At 41.4% G+C, this 24,221-nt stretch overlaps 1 protein-coding gene across 1 annotated transcript in view; it reads left to right on the top strand.

Annotated features, from left to right (window-relative positions):
• The window catches only part of PHEX (phosphate regulating endopeptidase X-linked), a 208,117-nt gene that overhangs the window by 27,803 nt on the left and 156,093 nt on the right, over nt 1–24,221 (top strand). The window contains exons 4-5 of the mRNA XM_004587814.3: nt 11,714–11,800; nt 13,266–13,492. Coding sequence (XP_004587871.2) covers nt 11,714–11,800; nt 13,266–13,492 — 314 coding nt within the window. The remainder of the gene's footprint in view (nt 1–11,713; nt 11,801–13,265; nt 13,493–24,221) is intronic.

The following is a 24,221-nucleotide window of genomic DNA, read 5'->3' as shown; positions in this document are numbered from 1 at the left end:
TTTGCCTTAGCGCACCTTGGCTTTAGTTTTTTAATTCATTTTTTGAGAGGAAGGGAGCAAGAGAACATGCTCTTCGATCTGTTGATTCCCTTCCCAAATGTCTAGCACAAAAGGGGCCTGTGCCAGACTGAAGCCAGGAGCCAAGAATTCAACCTGGGTTTCCCATATGGGTGTCAGGGTCCCAAATCCCAGAGGTAACATGATACCGCTGGCTTCAAGGGTGAGCCAAAGTAGGAAGCTGGAGGAACAGCCAGAACTTGAACCCAGGCACTTTGATATGGGATGCAGGCATCCCACATGATGTTGTCATTTCTAGGCTGAACGCCTGCCCATGGCAAAGAGGATTCTCCCCTCAATTTGTTCTATGAAAGATTTGCACATTTCATTTTCCTTTGATTTCCTCTTCAAAAAACTTGGGAAATGTGAATATATTAGGAAATCTGCATGTAATTGCAGATTAATAACCTACTCATTAATACCACATTAGTTCATCATGATTAATAGCATCTATGTGAATGCTTAATGAATTAGTAATGATGGACTATTTGATTTAAAGCATCAAGAGAACATTGTAAAAAAGCACTACCCATATCAGGAAAATTAATTATGTGCTGGTTGGATAGTAGTTTGTCATAAGCAAGATGTGTTTGTGTGGAAAGCCTCATTGGTGCTGATGTGTGCACAGTGAGAAGTACTTTGTAAACACTTGTGAACCTTTTCACTTATAAAATGGGAGGAAAATTTTGCTTTTCATTAATAGAAAATGCATGGACACTGATATTTGTGATAAAGAGAAACACACAGACACAAATGTGTGTTAAAATAAAAATTCTCCCAGTCTCTACCCGGAGGGACTTCCTGTAGTGGCCCCTTAGATTAGGTTCTAAATTGAACTGCTTCTATTACCTGCTGGTCTATTCTAAGTTCACAGGCATACTATTCCAAGGCTCAGGGATTCTTTCCTACTGATTTTATTCCTTTAGAGAAATTTCTGGTGTTTTTCCTCATGGTTCTTCATTCTAATTCTGTGATGCCGGTAGCCATCATTGTTTATTTTTGTCTTTGCCCTACATCCGAGGAAGTGAAGGTCAAGGAAATGATGTGACTTGCCCAGTCCTATCCAGCCATATAATTTCTCCCCCACAGATTATAGGTCTACCATTTCAAATGTCTCCAATTTTAACTCAGGCAGAAAGAGCTGCCAGGAGCAAAGGCTCTGTCCAGCTGGTGCCTTTGAGGAAACCCAAGAAGCCTAGTGTGATGGGGGCTCCAAGTTGGAAGGGAGAAGGGAAAAGGACAAGATTGATGGGAAAGACAAGGGCCTTGTAGGACATGTGAAGGTGTTAGAGATGATCCTGTGGCTATATTTAGTCATGGGATGATGTCCTGTGGAGGGACCTCTAGGCAGAGCACGCTGACTGCCTACGACAATGGCTTGGAACTGGTATTGGACTTATGGAGAACAGTTCTGCAGGTCCCATGCTGCTGATTTGTTTTCTAGCTTGGCATCCAGATGAAGGCAGCATTTGTTTCTCTTGTTCCCAGAAACTCTGAAACATTTTTGGTTATCCTTTTTTCTCTAGTGTCTCCCTGCTTGCATGAAGGATCCCTGCCTCCTGTCTCTTGCCTCTGATTTCTTTGGGCTGTGGAAGTTCCTTTGCCAGGCAGGTCCAGTCACCTGGGGCAGAGGCCACCAGGGAAGACATGGCAGCAGATCTGGTAGTTTGTTATCCTTCCGGCTTTCGGCCCTTTTGTATTCATTGCTTGTGTCCAAAGCGCTACTGCTGCCTCTCTTTTGGGAGCAGATAGAGTTCTGGATAGAGAAGGAAGGAAAGCGTCTCTTCACTCTCAGAAGCCCAAGTCTAGGGGGACAGTTCTTCTATTCCACATTATGGTTTGAACAGCCAGGAATAGAACCCCTCCGTCTCTCACCTCCTCAGGGAAGGTGGGAGGGAAAGCGAGGTTAGTTGGGAAGTGACTTTATAAACCTATGTTTGCTGTATGTTGATGCTGCTGTCATAGTCAAGGGAGAAATTGTCAAATCTGGAACTCAGACGTGTTAGCATTTCAGGGATTCAATGTTTATACTCATCTTCCTTCCCTTAGGGTGTGGTATAAACCAGGATTCAAAATAGATGCCCAGCGTTCTGGTTTTTTTTGTTGTTGTTGTTTCCACTCTGAAAGTCTTCCTGCCCATGGTGCTGATGTTTTCGCCCTCTTGAGGCAGTGAGTCAACCTTCACCTCAAGCCCCTATTGAATTTCACTTTTAAGAAAGGAGTGTTTCACAACTGGGCTTGGCAGAGCGGAGAAATTCAGTGAGATCCAAATGGCTGAGTGGCAAGGAGAGCATTTCCAAAACTGTGACAAACAGTTAGTGCTCTTCTTGAAGTTCATTGACACCGAGTTAAAATGGAGCTGACAAGTGACAACATCACCAAAAACACAAAATCTCCTTATTTGATTTTAGTTGGAGTAGGAATGGCAGAGGAGGGAATTTAGGCTTGTGATTTTTCTTTGAAAGACACTCATGTATTGTTGGGTTAAGCAGTGGTTCTATAAAGAAATGTGAAATGTATGAAGAGAAAGCATATATATGTACATATTTCCCCTTGATTTGCTCACACAGGACGATTGCAGGGTGCAAACAATCATATAGCCACACATGGCCTTTGCCTTCTGCTGTAAAGATGATTCAGTTGAAAGACAGGGAAAATTACCTACTTAAACTTTTTACTGTAGGAAAAAAAAACTGAAGATGAATTTTAATGACTGTAAATTTGGCATAGGCCTTCCATGGTATTATAAGATACAAATTATCTAAATAAGAAAGCTATTTTTATGAGTTGAAATGTTACATTGACAGATTTGTTATAATGCTATGCCATTAAAAAGTAATTCTGAAATTTAACTATTCTGAAGTATAACCTAGAAAAGTTTAATCCTTTTAAATACACTGCTAAGTGAATGCAAAAAGGTTATTTTGCATTAAACTCTTTAAATATCTGGCATATTTATAAAATTGATTTCATTATGGACAAAGATCGTTTATGTTGAATTGGGGGTATTTTGTGTTATTTGATAACCTGTGATTTAGATAGATGCATTACAGGGTTTTAAACATCCCTAAAACCATCTTTACCCCCTTTTTGAGCTGATGCTAACCCATAATTCTCATTTATAAGATGATCATAAAATAGGAACAGAGAAAATAATTCTGACAGTTTCTCTCCCTATCTAGATAGGAATGTTCTAGAAGAATGAGAAATATCAGCTTTTATTGTCTTTTCAGTATGTTAAACAGACTCGGTGAATCACATGCCTGACTAGCTGAGGGACTGTGGAGTGCAGAAGTGTCACACAGTTCCTGTGAGAACATGAGGGTCCTGGGAGCCCCAGACCGTGACTCCGTTAGCTGGCATTTTATTTTTTACTGGGAGTAACAGCAGGCTTTGCAAGCTGATTTACAGACACAAGGTCTAACTGCATAAGGATTTAATACCCATGCAGTGTGAGTTAGCAAGATGAAATTTTGCAGTACAGTAAATAAATTGAGAAACCCAGAAACCAAATTGAAATCTGTAGCCTCGAGAATGAAGAAGGGCTAAAAATAGTAAGATTAGAGGTGACACTTAACTGTGGACCATCCAAAGGTGGTTTTTAAGTACCACCCAAGGAGAAACTAGAGCATTTTATGATAGATTTAAAAAATACATTGGCCTAGAAAAAATTGGGTTTCTTATGTAGATGTGGCAGCTTAAAATAGAAATTTGATTTTTTGGCATCTTGATTTTCATGTGCTTTCTGTTGCTAGAACGGAGGGCATTACCTCTGATTTCCAAAAGAGAAGGTGAAATACCCTATGAGGAATTGAGAATTTACTTTGGTGACTTGAATGGGAAAGTTTTAGATTGCAGTTGCTGTTGCTATTGAACAGATGGAACCAGCATTCATTGATATCTCAGAAAGTAATGAAAGTCAAAGGCTCACCTTTAGACCAGGCACAAACACAAAGAAATGCTGCATGGTCAGGTGAAAGAACGCAAAGGAGGATGCTTGGAAATGCATCCTATGGTCTTGAGCCATCTCAGGTTCGAGGCATTAGCCAAGCTCCAAGGTTCTTGGTAGGTTTTTGCTCATAGGAAATACAAAAATCAAACAAACAAAAACAAAACCCGTCTTTGTATGTTTTGAAATTTTGACAACAGAATTGGTTCGGTAGATTCAAAATATTGCAGAAGCTTCAGTTGCCCTAGCACGAGGGACAGCTAGCCTGTAGTGAACCAAAATATTGTAGTCCCTACGAGTTTTATCTTCCCTCTGAAATTACCTTTTTATATGCAAGACATCCAGTAAATGCCTTTTGTGTACAGAAATCAGTGTTTATTTAAGATTTATTTTTATTTGTGAGATGGAGTAACAGAGAGAAGGAGAGACAGAGATCTTCCATCTACTGGTTCATTCCTCAAATGGCCACAACAGCTGCAGCTGCATCAATATAAAGCCAGGAGTTTCTTCTGGGTCTGTCACACTGGTGCTGGGATCCAAGCACTAGGGCCATTCTCCGCTGTTTTCCCAGGTCATTATGATGGAGCCGGATCAGAAGTGGAGCATCTGAGACAAACCAGTGCCTATATGGGATGCAAGTGCCGCAGGCCAAGGCTCAGCCTATTGTGCCATGACGCAGGCCCCAGAGTAAACTTTTAAACATTTATTTACTCATTTATTTGAAAGAGAAGGAGATGGGCAAAAGGAGAAGAAGATATGGAGAGAAAAAGAAACACTTTCCATCCACTTGTTCTAGCTTGTTGTGAACTTCTAAAAGTTATCTATTTAAAAGACAGAGAAGGAGAGGGGTATAGGGAGAGAAAGCAAGGAAGAGAGAAAGAAACACTTTCCATTCACTGCTTCACTTCCCAGATGCTCACAACAGCCTGGGCCAGGCTGAAGCCAGAAGCCAGGAGCTCACTCCTGGTCTCTCACATGCATGTCAGGGACTTGGGTATTTGACATTATCAGTTGCCTTCCAGGGTGTGCATTAGTAGGAAACTGGAATTGGGAGTGAAGCTGGAACTAGAACCTAGGAACACATGAATGGGATGCAGGTATCCCAAGTGCCACTTACCCACTATGCCTAAGCCTACCCTGGAAGAGCTGGATAGAGGAAATTCTAGGATGAGTAGGATTGACAGTCCTCTCTTGATAGCTAGAGTGAAGGAGGCTGAATAAAGACTATTGAAACCCAGACCCTTCCCAGACCCTGGAATATTGATGAGCAGGGAATTGTAAATAGATAATGAAGTTGAAATAATTGGTCAAATAAACAGATATACTAAAAGCTAGCTTTCATGAAAGCAGAGAAATGAAGTTTTGTAACTCATTGCATGACTGGAATGTAAAAAAGAGGACGTCATCCTGGCAAAGTCAGGACTTTTTGTAAAAGTTGTCAGTATGGGTTCTCACAATTCCCTTGATCAGACTTCCCTTTTCAGTAGTTTAAGTCAGTGAACATTTAGCAAGTACCACCAATGCCAAAGCCTAGGCCCTTCATGTCCAAAGGCTAACAGCACCCAAGAAAGGCTAACAGCACCCATCAGGCTGCCCAAGAAAGAATGCAGCCTGATGGAAAATAGCCACTGCCAATGCCAGGTGTTTCTTTTTTTTTTTTTTTTTTCCGCTGAAAGTATTTTTTTTGTGACACTATTTGAAGATCAAAGTCCAGAAACTTCTTCCATGATTCATCAACTATGAGGGCAGGCTGCCTTTACAAAGACACAAATGCCAAAACTGTGGGCAAAATTCAATTGAAGTGCAGATCTAAATGTGAAACAAATACTCTAGAAGAAAACATATCTTTTCTTTATGATTTTGGGACATAAAAGGACTTCTTAAATAGTGTATAAAGTGCACTAAACACAGTAGGAGAAATGGACTACATTAAAATAAATAATTCATCTTAAGATACCATTAAGAAAATGAAATCTTGTTTAGAATTAACAGTCATAAATTGATAAAGTTTTTGGGGAGAATCTTAAGCCACAATTTAAACTTTGCAGTATGTAGTGATTAACCATGGTTTTACAGAACTTGGCATTTTAACAGTTGGAGAATAGAAAAGTTTTAGGCAGGTGAGCAGGGAAATCCCCAACAATCTGGAGAGTGAGGAAGAATTTAACTCTACATCCTATGCAGTAAAGTCCAGGAGAAACAAATAGGGAGCCTGATCAGTAAGTACAGGCTGAGTAATTATAGGCTAGTTGGCCTTTTCCCTGGCTGTTCCAGACTTTCTATGTCTCTCTCTGTCTATCTGAAAAGCCAAATGGGAAGCCTGATCAGTAAGGTACAAGCTGCATGATTATCAGCCAGCTGACCTTTATTCGTCTCTGTCTATCTGAACTAATTTTGGGGCTCACAAGCAACCCTGATGGTCGGTGTAAGAAAGGCCTGGGAGCCAAGGCTGGAACTTAGTAAGGACCAGAGAAAGCTCCTCTCCTGAGTCCAGAAGGAAATTACAATCCTTTTATCTCTGAGTGTCACCCGGGGCTCCTGGCTGTAGTTCTGATGTCACCAGACCCTATGAGAGGGCTTGGGGCTGCTACCATCCTGTGTGGGAAATCCAATAGGAAATGACTAACCTCAGCGTTCTGAGCCTCCAAGGGCATTCATATTCCCTGTGACCTCCTAGGCAGTCGGATACAGTTCTCGGTGTCCATACTGACAATCCTCGACGAAGTATCCATTGCTTCTGTGGCGAAAGCACTTGGGAGGCCTCCGGGAGTTTCTGGGACTAGGATACAGACCTCCTCTTATCCCCCTGTGCCACCCTGAGATCCTCTCCTGCTCTGTACGCACAACCTCCTTTTAAGAGGTTGTCAGGGTAGTTCTTGGATCCCACCACACATTTCCATGGCTTTTCTAATATCTAAGGCCATTAAGAATTTGTTATCTATAAATAATAAGTTACATTTAAAGTCTTCCTCAAATATTCTGAGAAGGTGGAGAATTTCTCTGCACTCCTGACCTGTGGTGGAACAAGAGGAATATTAAACAAATTTAGTTTTTCAGTTCTTAGAGGCAGTTCCACTGAGGGTTCCATCTTCTCCAGGGGCAGCATTGTATTCAAGGGAGTTGCTGCACTTCCGAGGTCAGATGAGCCATAGGGAAACCCACAGTTTTGAGGATCCTCATCAGGAAATTCTAGGGACAAGAGCATAACCTTTCCCATGGATTATTAGTGTTCCAGAATATCAATCATTCAGTTCAAGTCCTGGGGCTATGTCTGGTGCCACATTCATGTTACTGCAGATTCTGGGAGGCAGTGAGTACTGCATCCAGTAGTTGGGTACCTGTCGCCCATTTGGGAGATTCAGATTGAGTTATGGGCTCCTGGCTTTGGCTGGGACCAGTCCCATCTATGGTAGGCATTTGAGGAGTGAGCTCTGAAAGGGAAGATTTCTAGCTTTCTCTATCTGTTTCTCTATCTTTCAAACAAAAATGAAACAAATTATTTAAAATAGAAATATATAGTGTTAATTACTTGGGTATATTTGCTTCATAAAAATCCTTTGAATTACGAGCTGTGCAGTTTCCTAGGGCAGATTATCTTATGCTTTTGTTGAAGGACTTTCCATAAACTAAGAAAATGCATCATTCGGGATGAGGAATATGAATAAACTATTTTTAGAGGTTAACACTGACTGCAAAATACCTATTCTTTAGCATTGGCTCTGCTATGGAAAGTGAGGCAGTGTTGAGAGCGTGGGGCCAGGTGGGTAGCTCAAGCAGGTGCAGTTCATGAATAAGAGCTGCCTGCCCGTGCAATGGCAGGCTCTTGGGGTTAGCACAGGCCTTTGGCCACCAAGCCTCTTGTTAAGGAAGGTGGAAAACAAACACAGTTATGAAGGAAGGACCAGAAAAAGCTTGATTGTAGTTTAAGACTGGCAGACTGGGTCTATAATGCTGTTTAGGCTGCCAGTTGTAGCTTACTTACCCTTGTCATGTGCCCAGACAATAAGATAGGGAATGTGTGTCGTTAAAAACTTTAAATTCTTACTACAACCCTGAGGGCTATGTGCTTCATTCATCAGCTGTAGTTGCCGTAATGAAATAATTGACATGAATTATCATGAAGAAAAGCAAGATTTTGCCTAGTTCATAAATTTTGGAGGTTGAAGATCCAAATGTCATGGTACAGACTTGCTCTAGTGAGGGGCCCATGGCAAATGGCACTGCATGTGCTGAAAGGTATCCAATAACAAGCCAAGAAGTGACCCAGTGTCCTTCCATCAGGCCTTGTCTTCTGAAGATTCTGTCACTTCCCTGTGGCAATGGCCTGGGCACTAAGCCTTTAACACTTTCAAACCAATGTCCAAATCCTAGCCGTGCGATTATTATCCACATTTTTCAGGTGAGAAAACTGATGTTTAGAGAGATTAGATAAATTGTTCAAATTCTGGTTAGAAAGTATTAGGAATGTGAGACTGGACCCCCTGATAAGAGGATTGAAAATTCCACCCCCCCCTTAACAAGTCTAATGACTCTATTACATTGTTCTATTTTAAAATGATTTTTTTAAAAGAGAAGATTTACTTGTTATTTGAAAAGAAGAGTGGTAGAGAGACCTTCATTTTAGTGGTTCACTCCCCAAATGGTCTCAACAGCCAGAGCTGGACTGGTCTGAAGCCAGAAGCCAGGAGCTTCTTCCAGGTTTCCCATGTAGGTACAGGGAACAAAGCACTTGGGCCATCCTTCACTGCCTTCTCAGAACATTAGCAGAAACTGGAATGGAAGTGGAGCATCCAGAATATGTCCCTATGGGATGCCAGTGCCTCTGGCTGAGGCTTTGCATACTATGCTACAGCACTGGCCTGTCTGTCTGTCTATCTATCTATACACACATCTACATACACACATATTTTTAAAGATTTATTTATTTTTATTGGGAAGGCAGATTTACAGAGAGAAGGAGTCACAAGAAAAATATCTGGCTACTAGTTCACTCCCCAAGTGGCTGTAATGGCAAGAACTGAGCTGATCCAAAGCCAGGAGCCAGGAGCTTCTTCCAGGTTTCCAATGTGGGTGCAGGGTCTCCAGGCTTTGGGCCATCCTTGGCTACTTTCCCAGGCCACAAGCAGCAAACTGGATGGGCAGTGGGGCAACCAGGACATGAAGAAACACCTGTATGGGATCCTTGTTAGTTATTTAAAAAGGTGTTAATCCTGGCGCATGCAAGGCAAGGATTTAGTTACTAGGCTGCCTAGCTGGGCTGGGACCCTATATTTTTAAAAACCCACTTTAAGATTGTTTTAAAATGGTTTGAGGAACTGTGAGGGCAGCAAAGCATCAGAGAGACTGAGAGAAACACAGGGGGAAGAGAGAGTTTCAATCTTCTAATTGACTCCCTAAATGCCCACAATGGCTGGGTGCAGAGCCAGGAGCTCAGTCCTGGTCTCCCATGTCAGTGCTGGACACTGAGCCTGGACATGCCTATACAGAATGCAGGCGGCTTATCTTGCTAGGTGAAATGCATTCCCTAAACCAGTTGTATTTGACTGAGCATAATGAAAAGAAGGAAACTACTTGCTATAGATATATATGATGTTCAGATTTGATCAGAAGGACTTGTCAAATCGATTTGGAAGTTTCAGACTTGCAGCCCTGGAATTTTCCCTTTCTATTATTGGATAGTGAGGAATACCTTGACTGGAGTGCGGGAAAGGAATGAGAAATCCTCCAAGAAATGACACAGGTTGTAATGAGAATGCCACTTGCTGAGTGCCCCGCGTACCCTTTTTAATGCTTTCAGGTCATTTAAACAACTGGAATAATTGCTTGTAATAGGCCGGCTTTGTTTTCAGCTCATCAATGACTCTTCAAGATAGATTTTATTCCTCTTACTGCTAATTCAAATGCAGAGAGAAATGAAGTAGATGCTGATTGCATCTACTGCCATGCCACTGTCTGCATATCAATGCTTCGTTGCCTGCTTGGCTATGGAAAGGAGGGAAGGAGGAGGAAAGAAAAGGACGTGACTAGGAACTTGATTGTGTCTCTAAAGCCAAATTCTGGTACAAAGGCTAGAATATTATACGAAGCGTTGATATTTCTATAAGGTTAGGATTCGGGATTGCCCTGCATGGCCCGTGTGTGTCCTCTGTTGGCTTTTGTATGCTACACAGCATGCCTTGAGAGCATACACAGGTCCATAGTTTAGGCTTTGAGTTCTTTTGCTCCAGGGGCTTGCTTTTGACCCCTAGGGTATTCATGTTTGCAGGCTGTGGAGTGTCCATAGCATCAGAACATCCTCAGAATCCTCAGGAAAATAAGCTTATTTCCCTCCAGATGTGGCGCCCCAGCTGTCACATGACTGATGCTTGTGTGATGGATATGGTAGAAAAGCACCTGATTTGATTAAGTGAGAAATATATGTGGGCATGCTTTTAGAACTTCCTGTGTATTAAAAGAGTCCCTGCCTTTATTGTTGGTGTCAGTGACCTTGATTTTATTGCTGTGATGATACAAAAGAAATATCAAACAAGCTGCAATGATTGAAAACACCTACCTCCTACTCAATTTATTTTACTGAAAGTCCTCTTGTTGTATGGACTGCTTTTGTATACAGGTGCTTTGAAAGAATCGGACAGCATGCTCTGGGTTGCATGTTTTGAAGGATAGAATTTCTACTCAAGCAGCTGATTTCTCTTCTGGGAAAAGGCAATTATTTATGAACTTGATTAGCGTCGTACATTGTGTCTTGAAGCTGCGCAGAGTCCTGCTGGAACATGTGGTGTGCTGGGATTTGGGAGGCTGCTAGTTTGTTTCCCGAATGCCTGGACAACAGCAGGTTGACAGTGTTAGTGAAGGCAGTGCCATTACTGCCATCAGCATCAGGATTGTTTTGTTTGGGCTTTGTTTTGGTAAATAGATACTGTCAAGCACACTCAGGGCATTTTCTGGTAGAGGTTTATTTACACTGAGCTCTGACTTTCCTTTTATTTAATGAAATAGTGACAAGTGTTGTTTTCTACCTTCAATACAGTGTTATTAGTGATTTTATAAAAACAGAAAATCATTTTCCAGGTGGGCCTGACAACCATTTTATACACATAGCCTCCTGTAACTGGTCAGGAGTTGGCATGGATAAATGGGCAGGTTTTCAGGCAATTTGGCTTTGCTTTCCAATCTTGTATCTCTGTTTCCTTTCCCATGTCCACAGCATGTTTATGCAACACTGACTACATCTTCTAATGAGAAATTTCTTCCAGGTGACCTCGCCGGGAGACTGCACTGTGAGGAAATCTTCGGAAACCCAGCCCTGATGAAATTGCCTCTGTTGAGAATATTGTTTGGAGTGAAAACAAGGGACAGAATTCAGTTATTTTTGGTTCTGGAATAAGTGAATTCTGTTTCCTTGTGTATAGGTGGCAGAAGAAATTAACCCTTGTAGACAGTCCTCTCTGTTTGCGAATTGAGCTGTTGCTTTCTTCCAAGTTAGGAGAGCCCTGGATAAGAAATGTCAAGTTGTTTTTATTTAAACCTCAGGTAACTGTTAGAATCGATTCTGCTGCCTGCATGTCTTTTTTTCTAGATGTGTCTTTCTTGGAGTTGTTTGTCTTTACCCTGAAGTTTCTGGAAACAGAGATTCTGATCACTCAATGACCTCTGATGTGGCGCCACAATGAGTGGATACTAATGAATCATTTCTTAACTTTTCAGCACTTTTGGAGAAATCAATCAGTAGAAGACGGGACACTGAAGCTGTGCAAAAAGCCAAAATCCTTTATTCATCCTGCATGAATGAGAGTGAGTAACAAAGACAGTAAATCTCTACCACTGTTATCCTCCCAAATTCTCTTAGTGTTTCAAGTTACTTTGTGAGGGAAAAGAGAACTACCAAGAATTTGATTAAAAATTTAAGGCTTTGTTTCAGGAAAGCTATAATTTTCAAAGACTGCATATTCCTGTCTTAGTCAATGTTCTCTTCCTGGCTTGGCAGAAGAAGTAACCTTATTTCTGAGACTGAGATCCTCTGGGTAGCGAAGGAATAGACAGTTGGATAGGGTGAGCAAGGCGAACTCTACAGGAGCTGATGCAGCAATGGGAACCCAGTGGGAAGGCTCTAGTGTGAGCAAGAGGCTGTGAAGGAGTGCACTTGGCAGTGCTGATTTGTTCCATAGCACCACTTGCAGCCAGGCAGAATCCAGATTCCCAAGTGTGCCTGGCTTCTCTGTCAGCCTACTGGGCTTCTTTGGTGGGTAGCTCTGACCTGTCTGAACATCGCTAATCTGACTAGAGTGAGCTGAATATTTGCTTGCTTGCTTGCTTGCTTTCTTCCTTCCTCCCCTCCCCCTCTCCCTCCCCTCCCCCTCTCCCTCCCCTCCCCCTCTCCTTCCCCTCTCCCTTTCCCTCCCTCCCTCCTTCCTTCCTTTCTTTCCTTTCCTTCCTTCCTTCCTTCCTTGAAAATGCCTTTCTCTTACTCTAAACTCTTTTAAGATTTATTTATTTTTATTAGAAAGGCAGATTTACAGAGAGAAGGAGAGACAGAGAGAAATATCTTCTGTCTGCTGGTTCACTCCCTAAGTGACCACAACGGCTGGAGCTGAGCCAATTTCAAGACAGGAGCCAGGCGCTTTTTGGGGGGTCTCCCATGCAGTTGCAGGATCCCAAGGCTTTGGGCTGTCTTCTACTGCTTTTCCAGGCCACAGGCAGGGACCTGGACGGGAAGTGGGGCTTCTGGGACATGAACAGGCACCCATATGGGATCTCAGTGATTGCAAAGTAAGGATTTAGCCACTGGATCATCATGCCAGGTCATACTTGTTTCTCTTTCTAGAAGCCATCACAGGAAGAAGCCAGCACCTGCAACAACCGTGTTAACTGGTCTTGGAATCTGGTGATTACTTGGTGTGTTAGAAGAGGGCATTAAAGATGAAAGACTGAAGCATTCCCATTTATTGGAGAGTGGTTGGCTTTACTGAGCCATTTCCTTTAGTTTGGGTTATCCGATTCTCAAAGTCATGAGCGTATCTTCTAGTGTAGAGAGTATCTAACAGGTTCCCTGGTCAGATCTCAGCTTAAGCATTTACGTGTGAGTCATGGGTAGTTTTATCTCTGTGATTTATGCCCAGTCCACCCCACTTCTCCTTAACAGCTGAAATTTTAAGTTGAGCTCTGAACGGAAATTTTCTGTTGAAAAGATGCACTTATATTGTAGCCTGCAGGGCCAGTTTACAAATGTAACTCTTCCTTCACATCTGCTCCCCTTCAGAAGCAATTGAGAAAGCAGATGCCAAGCCGTTGCTGCACATCCTGCGGCATTCCCCATTCCGCTGGCCAGTGCTGGAATCGAATATTGGTCCTGAAGGTGTTTGGTCTGAGAGAAAGTTCAGCCTCCTGCAGACCCTTGCAACGTTTCGTGGTCAATACAGCAATTCTGTGTTCATCCGTTTGTATGTATCACCTGACGACAAAGCATCCAATGAACACATCTTAAAGGTATACCTGGGACTTGCTCATCTTTGTTCAGTTCAAGCTGAGCCATTTTGGGTGTTTCTGGGTAAAGAGACACATGCTGCTTTAATGATGCTAATTCTGTTGGGTGTTAGGAGCTAGAATGTAGATCATACATTTTGTTATTCTTTGAGGAAGTCAGGGAGTGAGTTGCAAGTTTTCTGTGTTCTGCCCTTCGAATATCCCTTTGGGACATGTGACAGGGTCCCCAAATGCCTGTTATCACCAAGGATTTCGTGAACTCCCTCTTTCCCTTGCCTCTTCATTTCTCTGACTGAGAGAATATGGGCCATGATTTGCTCTTCCCCTTTCACTAATTTCTTCTTGCACACAGGCCTCAGTTTTTATTAGCAACCTCAATCCTGATCTCTCCTTCCTTTGCAAAGACGAAGCAGGAGAATCTTGAAGTGCCTGCTTGCACTCACCGGTGGGAGAATGAGTGTGTTTTCCATAAAGGAGCCAGCCACATGGATAGCCTCTGGGGATCACATTGGCAAAGTCAGGAAACTGTCAAGAAATACACATAGTGAAAGGTTCATCAGTGAAAGAGCATTGTGAGAATTCAAAGATCACTTCTCAAGTTGTTCTGTACTTTGTTCCTGCTGGGTTTTGTCCTTCCATAGTTACTTTGACTAACAGTGAAAATATTATGGAACCACTGATTTCCCCCAATTCTGGTTCATTTTTTTCAAGCTACAATGTATTAATTACATGCTGGATATTTTAATTGTAGAAGGATAAAAAGATTAGAGTCTGTTAACATGTCAACCTCCCAACATCTAAACCTTGGAGTTTATATTTGGATTTAGAGCAGGGGTTGGCATCTTTTTCTGTAAAGGGCACAATAATGCATGCTTTAGGCCCTGTACACCATCTGGTCTCTGTTGCAATGACTCAGCTCTGCTGTTGTACCTGGTAAAGCAGCTGGGCAGGGAGAATGCGGAGGCTGTGGGGAAGGCTGAGTCAAAGACTGCTTTCTGGCCTCTAGCTTAAACAATACAAGTCTCAGTAAAAACCTTTGGGCAGAGAAAGAATTTCAATCTACATAAGAGGTTCTCAGTTATGGAGGTCATTGTCTTGGGTGAATAATCTATCACATGATACTGAGTCATCTGCTGATGTTTGTTAGGATGACACATACCATGTAAGACATACTAATAGTGGCAATCCAATTGACCTTTCTCCTGAACTGATAGATTCCTCTTTTTTTTTTTTTTGGTAAGATTAATTTATTTTTATTAGAAAGGCAGAGACCGAGAGAAAGATCCTCTGGTTCACTCCCCAACTGACTACAATGGCTGCAGCTGAGCTGATCCAAAGCCAGGATCCAGGAGCCAGGAACCAGGAGCCAGGAGATTCTTCCTGGTTTCCCACGCAGGTGCAGGATCCCTACGCTTTGGGCTATCCTTGACTGCTTTCCCAGGTCACAAGTAGGGAGCTGGATGGGAAGTGGAGCAGCCGGGACATAAACTGGCGTCCATATGGGATGCCAGTGCTTGCAGGGGAAGAATTATTCAGTTGAGCCATAATGCTGGGTCCAATTCATTATATAAACAAAATTATTTTTTACTAGAGAGAGAGAGAGCACGCTTCTATTTGCTTGTTCACTCTTCAAATGGCTGCAATGGCCACAGCTGAGCTGATCTGAAGCTGAGAGCCAGGAAATTCTTGCTGGTCTTCCATGTGAGTACAGGGGCCCAAGGACTTAAGCTGTTCTTTACTATTTTCCTAGGCCATAAGCAGTTAAGTAAATTGAAAGTGGAGCAACCGGGACCTGATTCTGTGCCCATATGGGGTGCTTGCACAGCAATGGAGGTTTACCCCAGCTCCCGAATCCTCCATGCTCCTTTCTTTTCTTTTTTAAATTTTATTTTTAAATGTTGTTTACACAGTTTAGAGGGATACACACCCATGTGAGTCCCCAGAGGAAGGTGGATGGGATAAATGTTTCAATTTTTTCTCCTGTGTCTACAAGTGGAGGAAGAGGAGGGGGCTATATCCTTGCTGTGAAACAACATCAGCACTCAGGGATGGGGAGTCAGTCATTTGAATATGCCTTAGAGACCCCAATGTGGGGAGAGTGTTCTGTGGGTGTTGTTATTTAGTGGCTTTGATAGTTCTGAGATATTGTCAGCTTCATTGCACCAGGGTTGAAAAAATCTTTCAAGCTCTATTGATTGACTAAGTGTACCTCAGTTGCATCCACAGCCCAGAAACTTGCTGCAAAGCTTGGCCAGGAGAGTTGTTCAACCTGTTCTGCTTTCCATCCTCTGACAGGGTACTTGATGACTTCTAGTAGCTCAATTGTGCCTGTTGTCATGTTGTTTGTGTGCAAATGGGTATGCTGGCCACTATGCTGGCATCAGCAACTGATGAGGTCCAGTCCTGATACATACACTCCAAGGTTGGACTACACATCCTGTGATTTTTCCCTGTGGCTGGGGTCTGAGTCCAGTGGTCTAGTTGAGTAGTTCCCCAAGAAACCTCAGCTGGGGTGACCTTAAACTTGACTCTCATATGTGCCATCTAGTGCAGGGTCAGGTTCAGTCTGTCACCTGTACCAACCAATGCAGTTATTGGTAGATGCAGCTGCCTGGTCAGTTCTGCCTTCAGCCAAATTTCTCAAGTGAACCAATAGATGCTAGAGCCTAGTGCAGCTCAGCCCACCATATGCCCAGTCTTCATGCACACCAGCAGGTGATGTGGCCTAGTTAGCAAAACCCCCAATAATCCCCAGCAGGCCTAAACCCAGACCTGATTTTTTTAATGTGCCAGCATGTGCTGCAGCCTAGTCTGGTCTATTCTACATCCTATCTGGCTCTCATGCACAACCTTGGGTGCTGAAACCTGGCTCAGCCTGACCTGTCCCCAGACCCAGCCCACCCACATGCTGATGGATGCTGCCACCTTGCCCAGCCCAGTCCGCCACCAGCCCCAGCTCCTATGCTCACCAATGGGAGCTGCAGTGTTGGGCAGTAGGTGTATCAGCCTAGACTAGCCTGGACCATCTGCAGACCAGGGTGCCCCCAGTCCCAATCTCGGAACGTCCACCAGCTTTAGCTGTTTTTCTCCTAGCAGTGTATCACGTCCTAGGCACGAGGCAACCTAGGCAGTTGCTATTAGTTAAAATCTTTTTCTTTCTTTTTTTTTTTTAAATAATGTCTAAAGACTCTCATTCTTAGCTCTGGAACAGTTAACAATATTCTTCTAGAAACCGTAAATGCTGTTTTGTGGTAGGCTGGCGACTTCCTTTCAAGCTTAAATTTATGAACTCTGTTGAGTGATGAGAGATTTTGATTGACACACAAATAATTAAAAAGGGTAAACTTTGATTTTTCACCAGTTTCTGGACATAGTCACATAATTGAATATGTTCCTTTAAACATTTCCACTTTTAAATGGAAAACAATACACCAAAAAATAAAAAGAATATAAAAATCATCAATTTATTCATCAAGCCTTCAACTTTGTACTGTTCTTGGTTTATCTAAACCCCTCCTCTTTGGGGAGGGGCCTGGAACATTTTACAGCAAATCCAAAACCTAGTATCATTGTGTTGGCAAGTATTTCAGTGTTTATCTAATGGAAAAGATTTTACTTACAATATTAAAAGTAATAACTCCCAATTAACATATCCAGTTCATTTTCTGTTATCCTAATTTCCTCAAGTATACTTAAAAAAATCAAAAAACCAAAAACAGTTGCTGTTGGAATCAGCTCCAAAGAAGAAGCACATGTGCATTTTGTTGGTATATGTAGTTACAGAGAAAGAGACAGAAAGAGAGACATTTTTTATCCGCTACTGCCCTCCACAATGGCTAACAACAGATCCTGGCTGTAGCTGAAGCCAGCAGTTGGCAACTGAAATCAAGTATCCTATGTGGGAAGTGGTGGCCCAATTACTTGAGACTTCACTGCTGCCACTGAGGGTATGTGTTAACATGAAGCTAGAATCAAGAGCCTCAGGAAGGACTTGGACATGGACACGCTCATGTATGGCATGCAGATGTTTTTAATGATGACTTTTGTTAGGCCAAGCATCCACTTCTGGTAATCAATTTTTAGCAGCTTGCCTTGCATACTTCATAGTCTGTTCAGCCAATCCTCACTAAACTTTGGGGAATAGAAGACTCTCCAAATGTATGGAAGCATTCTTAACGCTTATTGTTGTTTTTCTTTGCCAAGATGGCAGCTGTTTCCAAACTGAAATCCTTGATCCTTGCTTGGCATTCGGGCACAGCACAAACTTTCTTCTGTTCTTGTTTGTAGCATTTTCACTGAGTAAATATTCACATTTCTGAATTAACTGCCTTTCCCTAAACACAATAAAGCCATAGACATCCTAATCCAGACATAGTTACAGAAAGTTTAAGAATATATCCAGAGACAACAGGAGATGCTTTATTTTGAGAGCTAGATAGCATTGAATGAGCATGATAGTAGAAGTTAGTGTATTGGGTGCTGAAATTGTCACGCAGTGAGATAATCATCCCACATTGGAGTGCAAGTTTGCATCCTGGATGTAGCCTTCTGGGAAGTGAACCAGCAAATGGAAGATCTCTTTTTCTCTGTCTCTCCCTCTCTCTGTCACTCTGCTTTCAAATAAATAAAACAAATATTAAAGAGATTAGTTTACTGGTGGTTGGCTAATTTGTATTTTTTGGAAAACATTGGTGTAATGGGAAAGGACTAGGCTCTGGTTTAGCTTGGTGACTCATCCCTGAGTACCCTAGTGCAAATTAATTTCCCTCTCTGAGTGTTGCTTTGTGCACGTGCAAAGAGGGGTGGTTTAGAATTTTCACTGTCACTATGATATCAAATTGACCTGAATTTTGTGATGGTTTTCATGGTGGATACTGGTACACAGTAGCATACAATGGAAGAGTCTCTTCTTTTAAAGCATGACCTGGTGACTGGGTAGGACCATTTAGAGAATGCTTGTCTTTAATTTGTGTACTCGACATAGTTTGAAGAACTCAAATGTAGTTTTGCAAAAAAAAAAAAAAAAATAGACATTTTCTTTAGTTGACCCCATTCTTCCGAGATCTCCATTCTTTCTGGTTGTTCCACTTTCAAATCTCTAGGACATTGGGGGGACCCTGTCATTCATGTACCTGGTTTCAGAGAAGAAACTATCTGCTTGTTGCTGCTGAAGAAATCCCTCATTCCTCAAACTGTCTTCCCTCAGTATATGATGGGTCTTTAAGAAGCTGGTGCAAAATGTATCTGATGAAAGAAACTATGTAGGAATTGAATTTATTCACCAAAATGAACTTTCAATTCCATTTCTCCCCTGAACTTTTTGGAAGTGTCCTCATACTTAGCTCCATCAAATTGGATTTTCCTTGTCATTCTTCACTTTTCTAATGCCCAAAAACCAAAAAAAGATAAGCAAAAGCACTGTTTCTGGGCAGACCCTGTACTGCGGGCATGTGTTGGGCGAGCAGATGGTGCCCTTGGGTGAAGAAAGTGGCTTTTCTTCCAAGGGGCAGATATTTATCCTCATGCCCAGGATGTGCAGTTTGGCCAACAAGGGTTGTGTCAATGCACACAGTCACCCTCTGCAAAAATCCCCTGTGCGGGTGTGGCACAGGATTGGCTGGCTTTAACCAGAGGGAAAAAAATACAAAAATGCAGGAGGTAACCAAAGTTAATGCCTGAAAACATCCTCTTGGTACATGTGACTGTACGTCAGTATATAGCAAGATTGAGGATTGAAGGGACGATGGACAGCCTGAATGCGGTATCTATGAGCCTCCTACAACATCTGGAAGGTCAGGATCATGCCAGTTTGTGTCACTGGACGGTAAAGACAGTTTAAAATCATACTTATTCGATGGCCTACATTTTTCTGGGTATGAGCAAAATTCTTAAAGCTGATTTAGGAGAGACTGTGATGGAAATATTAAGTTTGTTAAAATTTTGTATGCCTTTTTCCTGTATCATAATTTGTCAGATGTTTCCTTTTGTGTTACTGCTTTGTTTCTTAACCCAAGTTTTATTACAATTGCAGAAAAATTCCTGTTTTAAGCAACATGCTCTATAAAAGCTAGAGGACAGGGAGCGACCATATGAGAGTTACCCCCATTTTCTGGTTCACTCCTCAAGTGCCTTCAGTAACTAGAGCTGGAACATGGCTAGGCCAAGGCTGCAGCTGGGAGCCAGGAACTCAACCCAGGTGTCGCATGTGGATGGCAAGAATTCAACCATTTGACCCTTAACATTGCCTGTCAACATCGGCATTAGCAGAAAGCTGGAGTCAGGGGCTGAAGGCAAGAACTTCAATATGGGATGAAGGTGTCTCAACCGGCATGTTAACTGCTAGTCTAAATGCCTGCCTTTGGAAAACACGCTTTGTTTTCTCCTTGCACTGTTTCTGTCAGTTATAAGTGCAAAGATTAATAAAAGAATACCTAAATAACATAATATCCTAATGCTGGCTTCTCAAGAAAGTTTCTTTTCTTTTTTTTTTTTTTTTCTGAAGAGCTTGTATACTTTTAAGGAGATTTAGTTAATTGACCTTATTCGATCCATTGGTATATTCAAAATGTTCCCTAGAAACCATAACAATGTGAAGGTTTATTAAAAAAAAGTCTGGTAACCTCACTTGAATTATCTAAACTTTGACAATAAGTGGATTTAATTTCATTTCATGAGAAGGAAGCTTTGGTTTTCTTGATATATTTATACAGTTTCCTTTCCTATGAGACTGAGTCTCAAAAGATTCTGCAAGTGGTCCAAATGTAATTGAAAGCCAGAGCATCTTAATCATAATATTGTGTTTCATGATACTGGCTGACTTAATTTTTGGAAGAAACAGTGCTGTATTGGGAATTGCGGTAGGAGGAAGCCAGGCTGACTTGTGACTTGGTTGTTTCAGGCCAATTAGAGAAGAACGCTGAACAAAGTAGTTTGAGAATTTAACAGTGTGCACTGACAAAATGGTGTTTTGAAGGCACCTTCCCTCCTCCCACATACCAGGAATGATATTTTGCCTGACTCTTGGTGTTGGTATAATTTGTTATGCATGAAGACAGTTTTCACTGAAAATTGTGCAGATTTTATGTATTAAAAAAGAATACATATTTTGCTCTATATTAAGATATAGAAAGAGATGGATCAGTTTAGTCTTATAAACAATACCAGCATGTAGGGTTCAGTTTTTATTCAGATGCTACTCAGTTTTGTTTTTTGTATGTTGTTAATTTTTGACTTTTAAATGTGAAAATCAAAGAGCTAAATGGGAAAATCAGCAAATGGGGTGCATTTCTTTCCATTTTTAGCTGGTGGCTGATTTTCAAGAGAGAAAAAGCCATAGATTTCAAGATGGTGCTAGGTTTGTTTTCAAAGTTTTAAAATTGACATATATTTAAATCTGTTTTTGGTGATGTATGTGTTAAATTTTGACCACTGGGTGGAGTCATATAATAATCTAACCAAAAAATAGAACAAACTCTTCACACCCCTCACCCCAAATTATCCCCTTTTATTTTTTGGTGGCCAACTCCATGCCATCTGCAAATCTTGGTGACCAGCACTGTCTTCTTGATCCCTATAGATTGTCTTTTTCAGAATGTAAGTAAGAATCTCCCATGTTGTTGCATAGATCAGTAGTTCATTTTTTAAATTGTTAAGTAGCATGCCATTTTATATACCATGGCCTATCCCCATAGGTTGAAGGATGTTTGGGTTGCTTTTAGTTTTTGATGATTTTGAATTAAGTCATGTATAGATTTTTATTTGGGCATAAATTTACATTTTAATTAATTAATTAATTAATATTGCAAAGTGAGATATATGGAGAGGAGGAGGAGAGAGAGGAAGATCTTCCATCCGATGATTCACTCCCCAGGTGAGCACAACGGCCGGTGCTGCGTCGATCCAAAGCCAGGAGCCAGGAGCTCTTCTGGGTTTCCCACACGGATACAGGGTCCCAAGGCTTTGGGCTTTCCTTGACTGCTTTCCCAGGCCACAAGCAGAGAGTTGGATGGGAAGTGGAGCTGCCAGGATTAGAATTGGCACCCATATGGGATTCCAGTGCGTTCAAGACAAGAACTTTAGTTGCTAGGCTACCATGCTAGGCCCCTAAATCTACATTTTAAAAATAATTATTTATTTAGTTGAAAAGCAGAGTGAGAGGGGAGGCAAAAAGAGAGAGACACACACACAGTAAGAGAGTATGGTCTGTCTGCTGATTCAGTTCCCGGATGATTGTGATGCCTTGGGCTTCATCCTAGTCTCCCATATAAGTAGCAGGGGCCCAAGCACTTGGGCTAGTTCCTGCTGTCTTCCCAGGCATGTCATTATAGGGAGCTGGATATAAGTGGGGCAGCTAGAACTTGAACTGACATTCATAAGGAATGCTGGTGTAGGACACAGCTTAACTTAGTGTGCCATAATGTCATTTCTTTTGAGTAAATATCTAGTAATAGGATTTGTGGGCCATATATAAATGTATATATTTAAGTATATACAGAACCATCAAGCTGAATTCTTGCTCATGCGGTGGTTTTATTTTGTAGCTCTGTTCTCTGCTTCCAGCAGTGGTGAGAATTAGTGGTTCACCTTATTTTTTTGACATTCTTGCCACTGCTTGTAAGATTTTTTTGTACCCTTTTAGCAGATGTGCTTGCTCATAAGCTTCGTTTACATTTTCCTGGTAATTAATTATATTGTATATATAAAAATGCTTCAAAAAGTTCATGGAAAATGGAGTTAACAGATCATTATTTTTGTGTCCCAAATTTTAAATCCATGCGTAATTTTTGGATAGTATATGTTTCCATGAACTGTTTGAAGTTCTCTCCTGTGCATGGATTTCAAATGTTTCTACAGATTTGTTTGTTTGAAAGGCAGAGTGCTAGAGGGAGAGAAAGAAGCAGACAAATCTTCCATCTGCTGGTCACTCCCAAAGTATACACAAGAGCCAGGCTGAAGCCAGAAACCAGAACTTCATACAATAGTCACCATCCTCTTCCTCCTTGGGCTAGGACTAGAACCAGCACTTTGGGGTGAGGTGCAGGCTTCTCAAGCAGCTGTTTAACTACCTGTCTCTGATCTTACTGCGCCAGAAGAACTCTCTAAACGAATCATTTGAAAGTCAAAAAGAAGACAGAGGGAGCCAAGCACTTGAATCATCCCCTGCTGCTTCCTAGGGTGAGCATTAGCAGGAAGCTGGAAGCAGAAGCAGGACATGAACCCTGGCGCAGAGACAGGATATAGGCAGCCCAAGCAGTTTTCTGCTCCTTGTGCTGAATATCTGGTCTAAATGAGTTAGTTTGGCATGAACTTTTTGATGTACTTTCATAGTTCCATGTGTTCATTTTCTGTCTCCATGCCGTCTTTGGTTGAAGTGTCCAGTGGAGCCTTTGCTTACTTTTGTATTGAATGCTTTGTGTTCTTATTGTTACATTTGAAAGACTGTATATTGTGGACCTGAGCCCTGTGTCATATATGTGATTTTCCAAAATGTTTCCCAATTGCATATTTTCATTCTCTTAACAGTGTCTTTCATAGTGCAACATTTTTAATGTTGATCAAATTCAATCTTTTCTGGATATTGATTTTGGTGTCATGGTGTCAAAAACAGGCCTATATGTTGATTTCATGTTGTCTAAGAAATTTTTTGTTGAGGGACATGTCTAATCCCAGGTCATAAAGATTTTTTTTGTTACTTTTTTTTTCCCTGGAAGTTTTATAATTGTCAGTTTTCCATTTAGTCCTGTGATCTTTTTGCAGTTAATTTGTATATAATGTCTTCAGTTTTTTCCTATCTACAGGCTCAGCTTCTCTAGCACCCTCTTTGCAAACATTATCTTTGATTACCTTTAAAATGCTGAAAGTTTTAAGTATTTATACTAGACTTCTCAATCATCATTGTGTTTATTTAGTTGTCTGATTAATTAAGTGTGTTTTCATCACTTATCCTAAACTTTTCAGAGTATTCTAAAATTTGGAATGAATTTTTAAAACAAAATTATCATTTGTCTCATTAATAAAGAACATAATGGAGTACATGATTTTAGACATAGGGACGTAAAAGTTTGGTTACTTGGCTCCGTCCAGGATAACATTTTGCAAAACACTGTAGTGAGAAGAATCTGGGTCTACTAAGGGAGACAGTGTTTACTATGAACTCTGCCAAAAGCTGTTACCTTGGGCAGATTGCATCACTTTCTGATGTTTATTTTTCTCTTCCATCAAAGAAGAAGGGAAAGTAGATACTCCCCAAGCTCTGTTCTAATTCCCGTAACCTTGGTGTTGCCTAGTGCTGATGGGAGGATCTTTGAAAATATTAATGGGAAATAGAATTACAAGATGCTTTATGTTTTTGTAAAAAAAAATGGAAATCCATGTATAGTTTTTTCAAGATACACATTTTCCATGAATTTTGACAACCTCTTGTAAACATGGATTTCAAAATTTGAACCAAAATGGACTTATATGTGTTCATTTGATTTTGTCCAAGGACTATTTGAAGTGCCTTTGTTGAAACTCAAGCAGATTGGAAAGCAAGAATCAGGAAAGCAGAGAGGGGTCTGATACTTTGTATTTGGCATTCTAAAGCACTTGTTTGCATGTGCGTCTGCATGTGGATTCTTTTTGTAATGGCAGCGCAGGTTGAAGCTATGGTGGGGATGCACAGGCCCATGACTTGTTCACATGGTACACAAGAAGTCACAGTGCCAATGGAATGCTTTCTGTTTTTATTTTA

This window comes from Ochotona princeps, chromosome X (assembly GCF_030435755.1).
Source record: "Ochotona princeps isolate mOchPri1 chromosome X, mOchPri1.hap1, whole genome shotgun sequence".
Classification (NCBI taxonomy): Eukaryota; Metazoa; Chordata; class Mammalia; order Lagomorpha; family Ochotonidae; genus Ochotona; species Ochotona princeps.
This window is presented reverse-complemented; position numbering and strand designations above follow the sequence as displayed.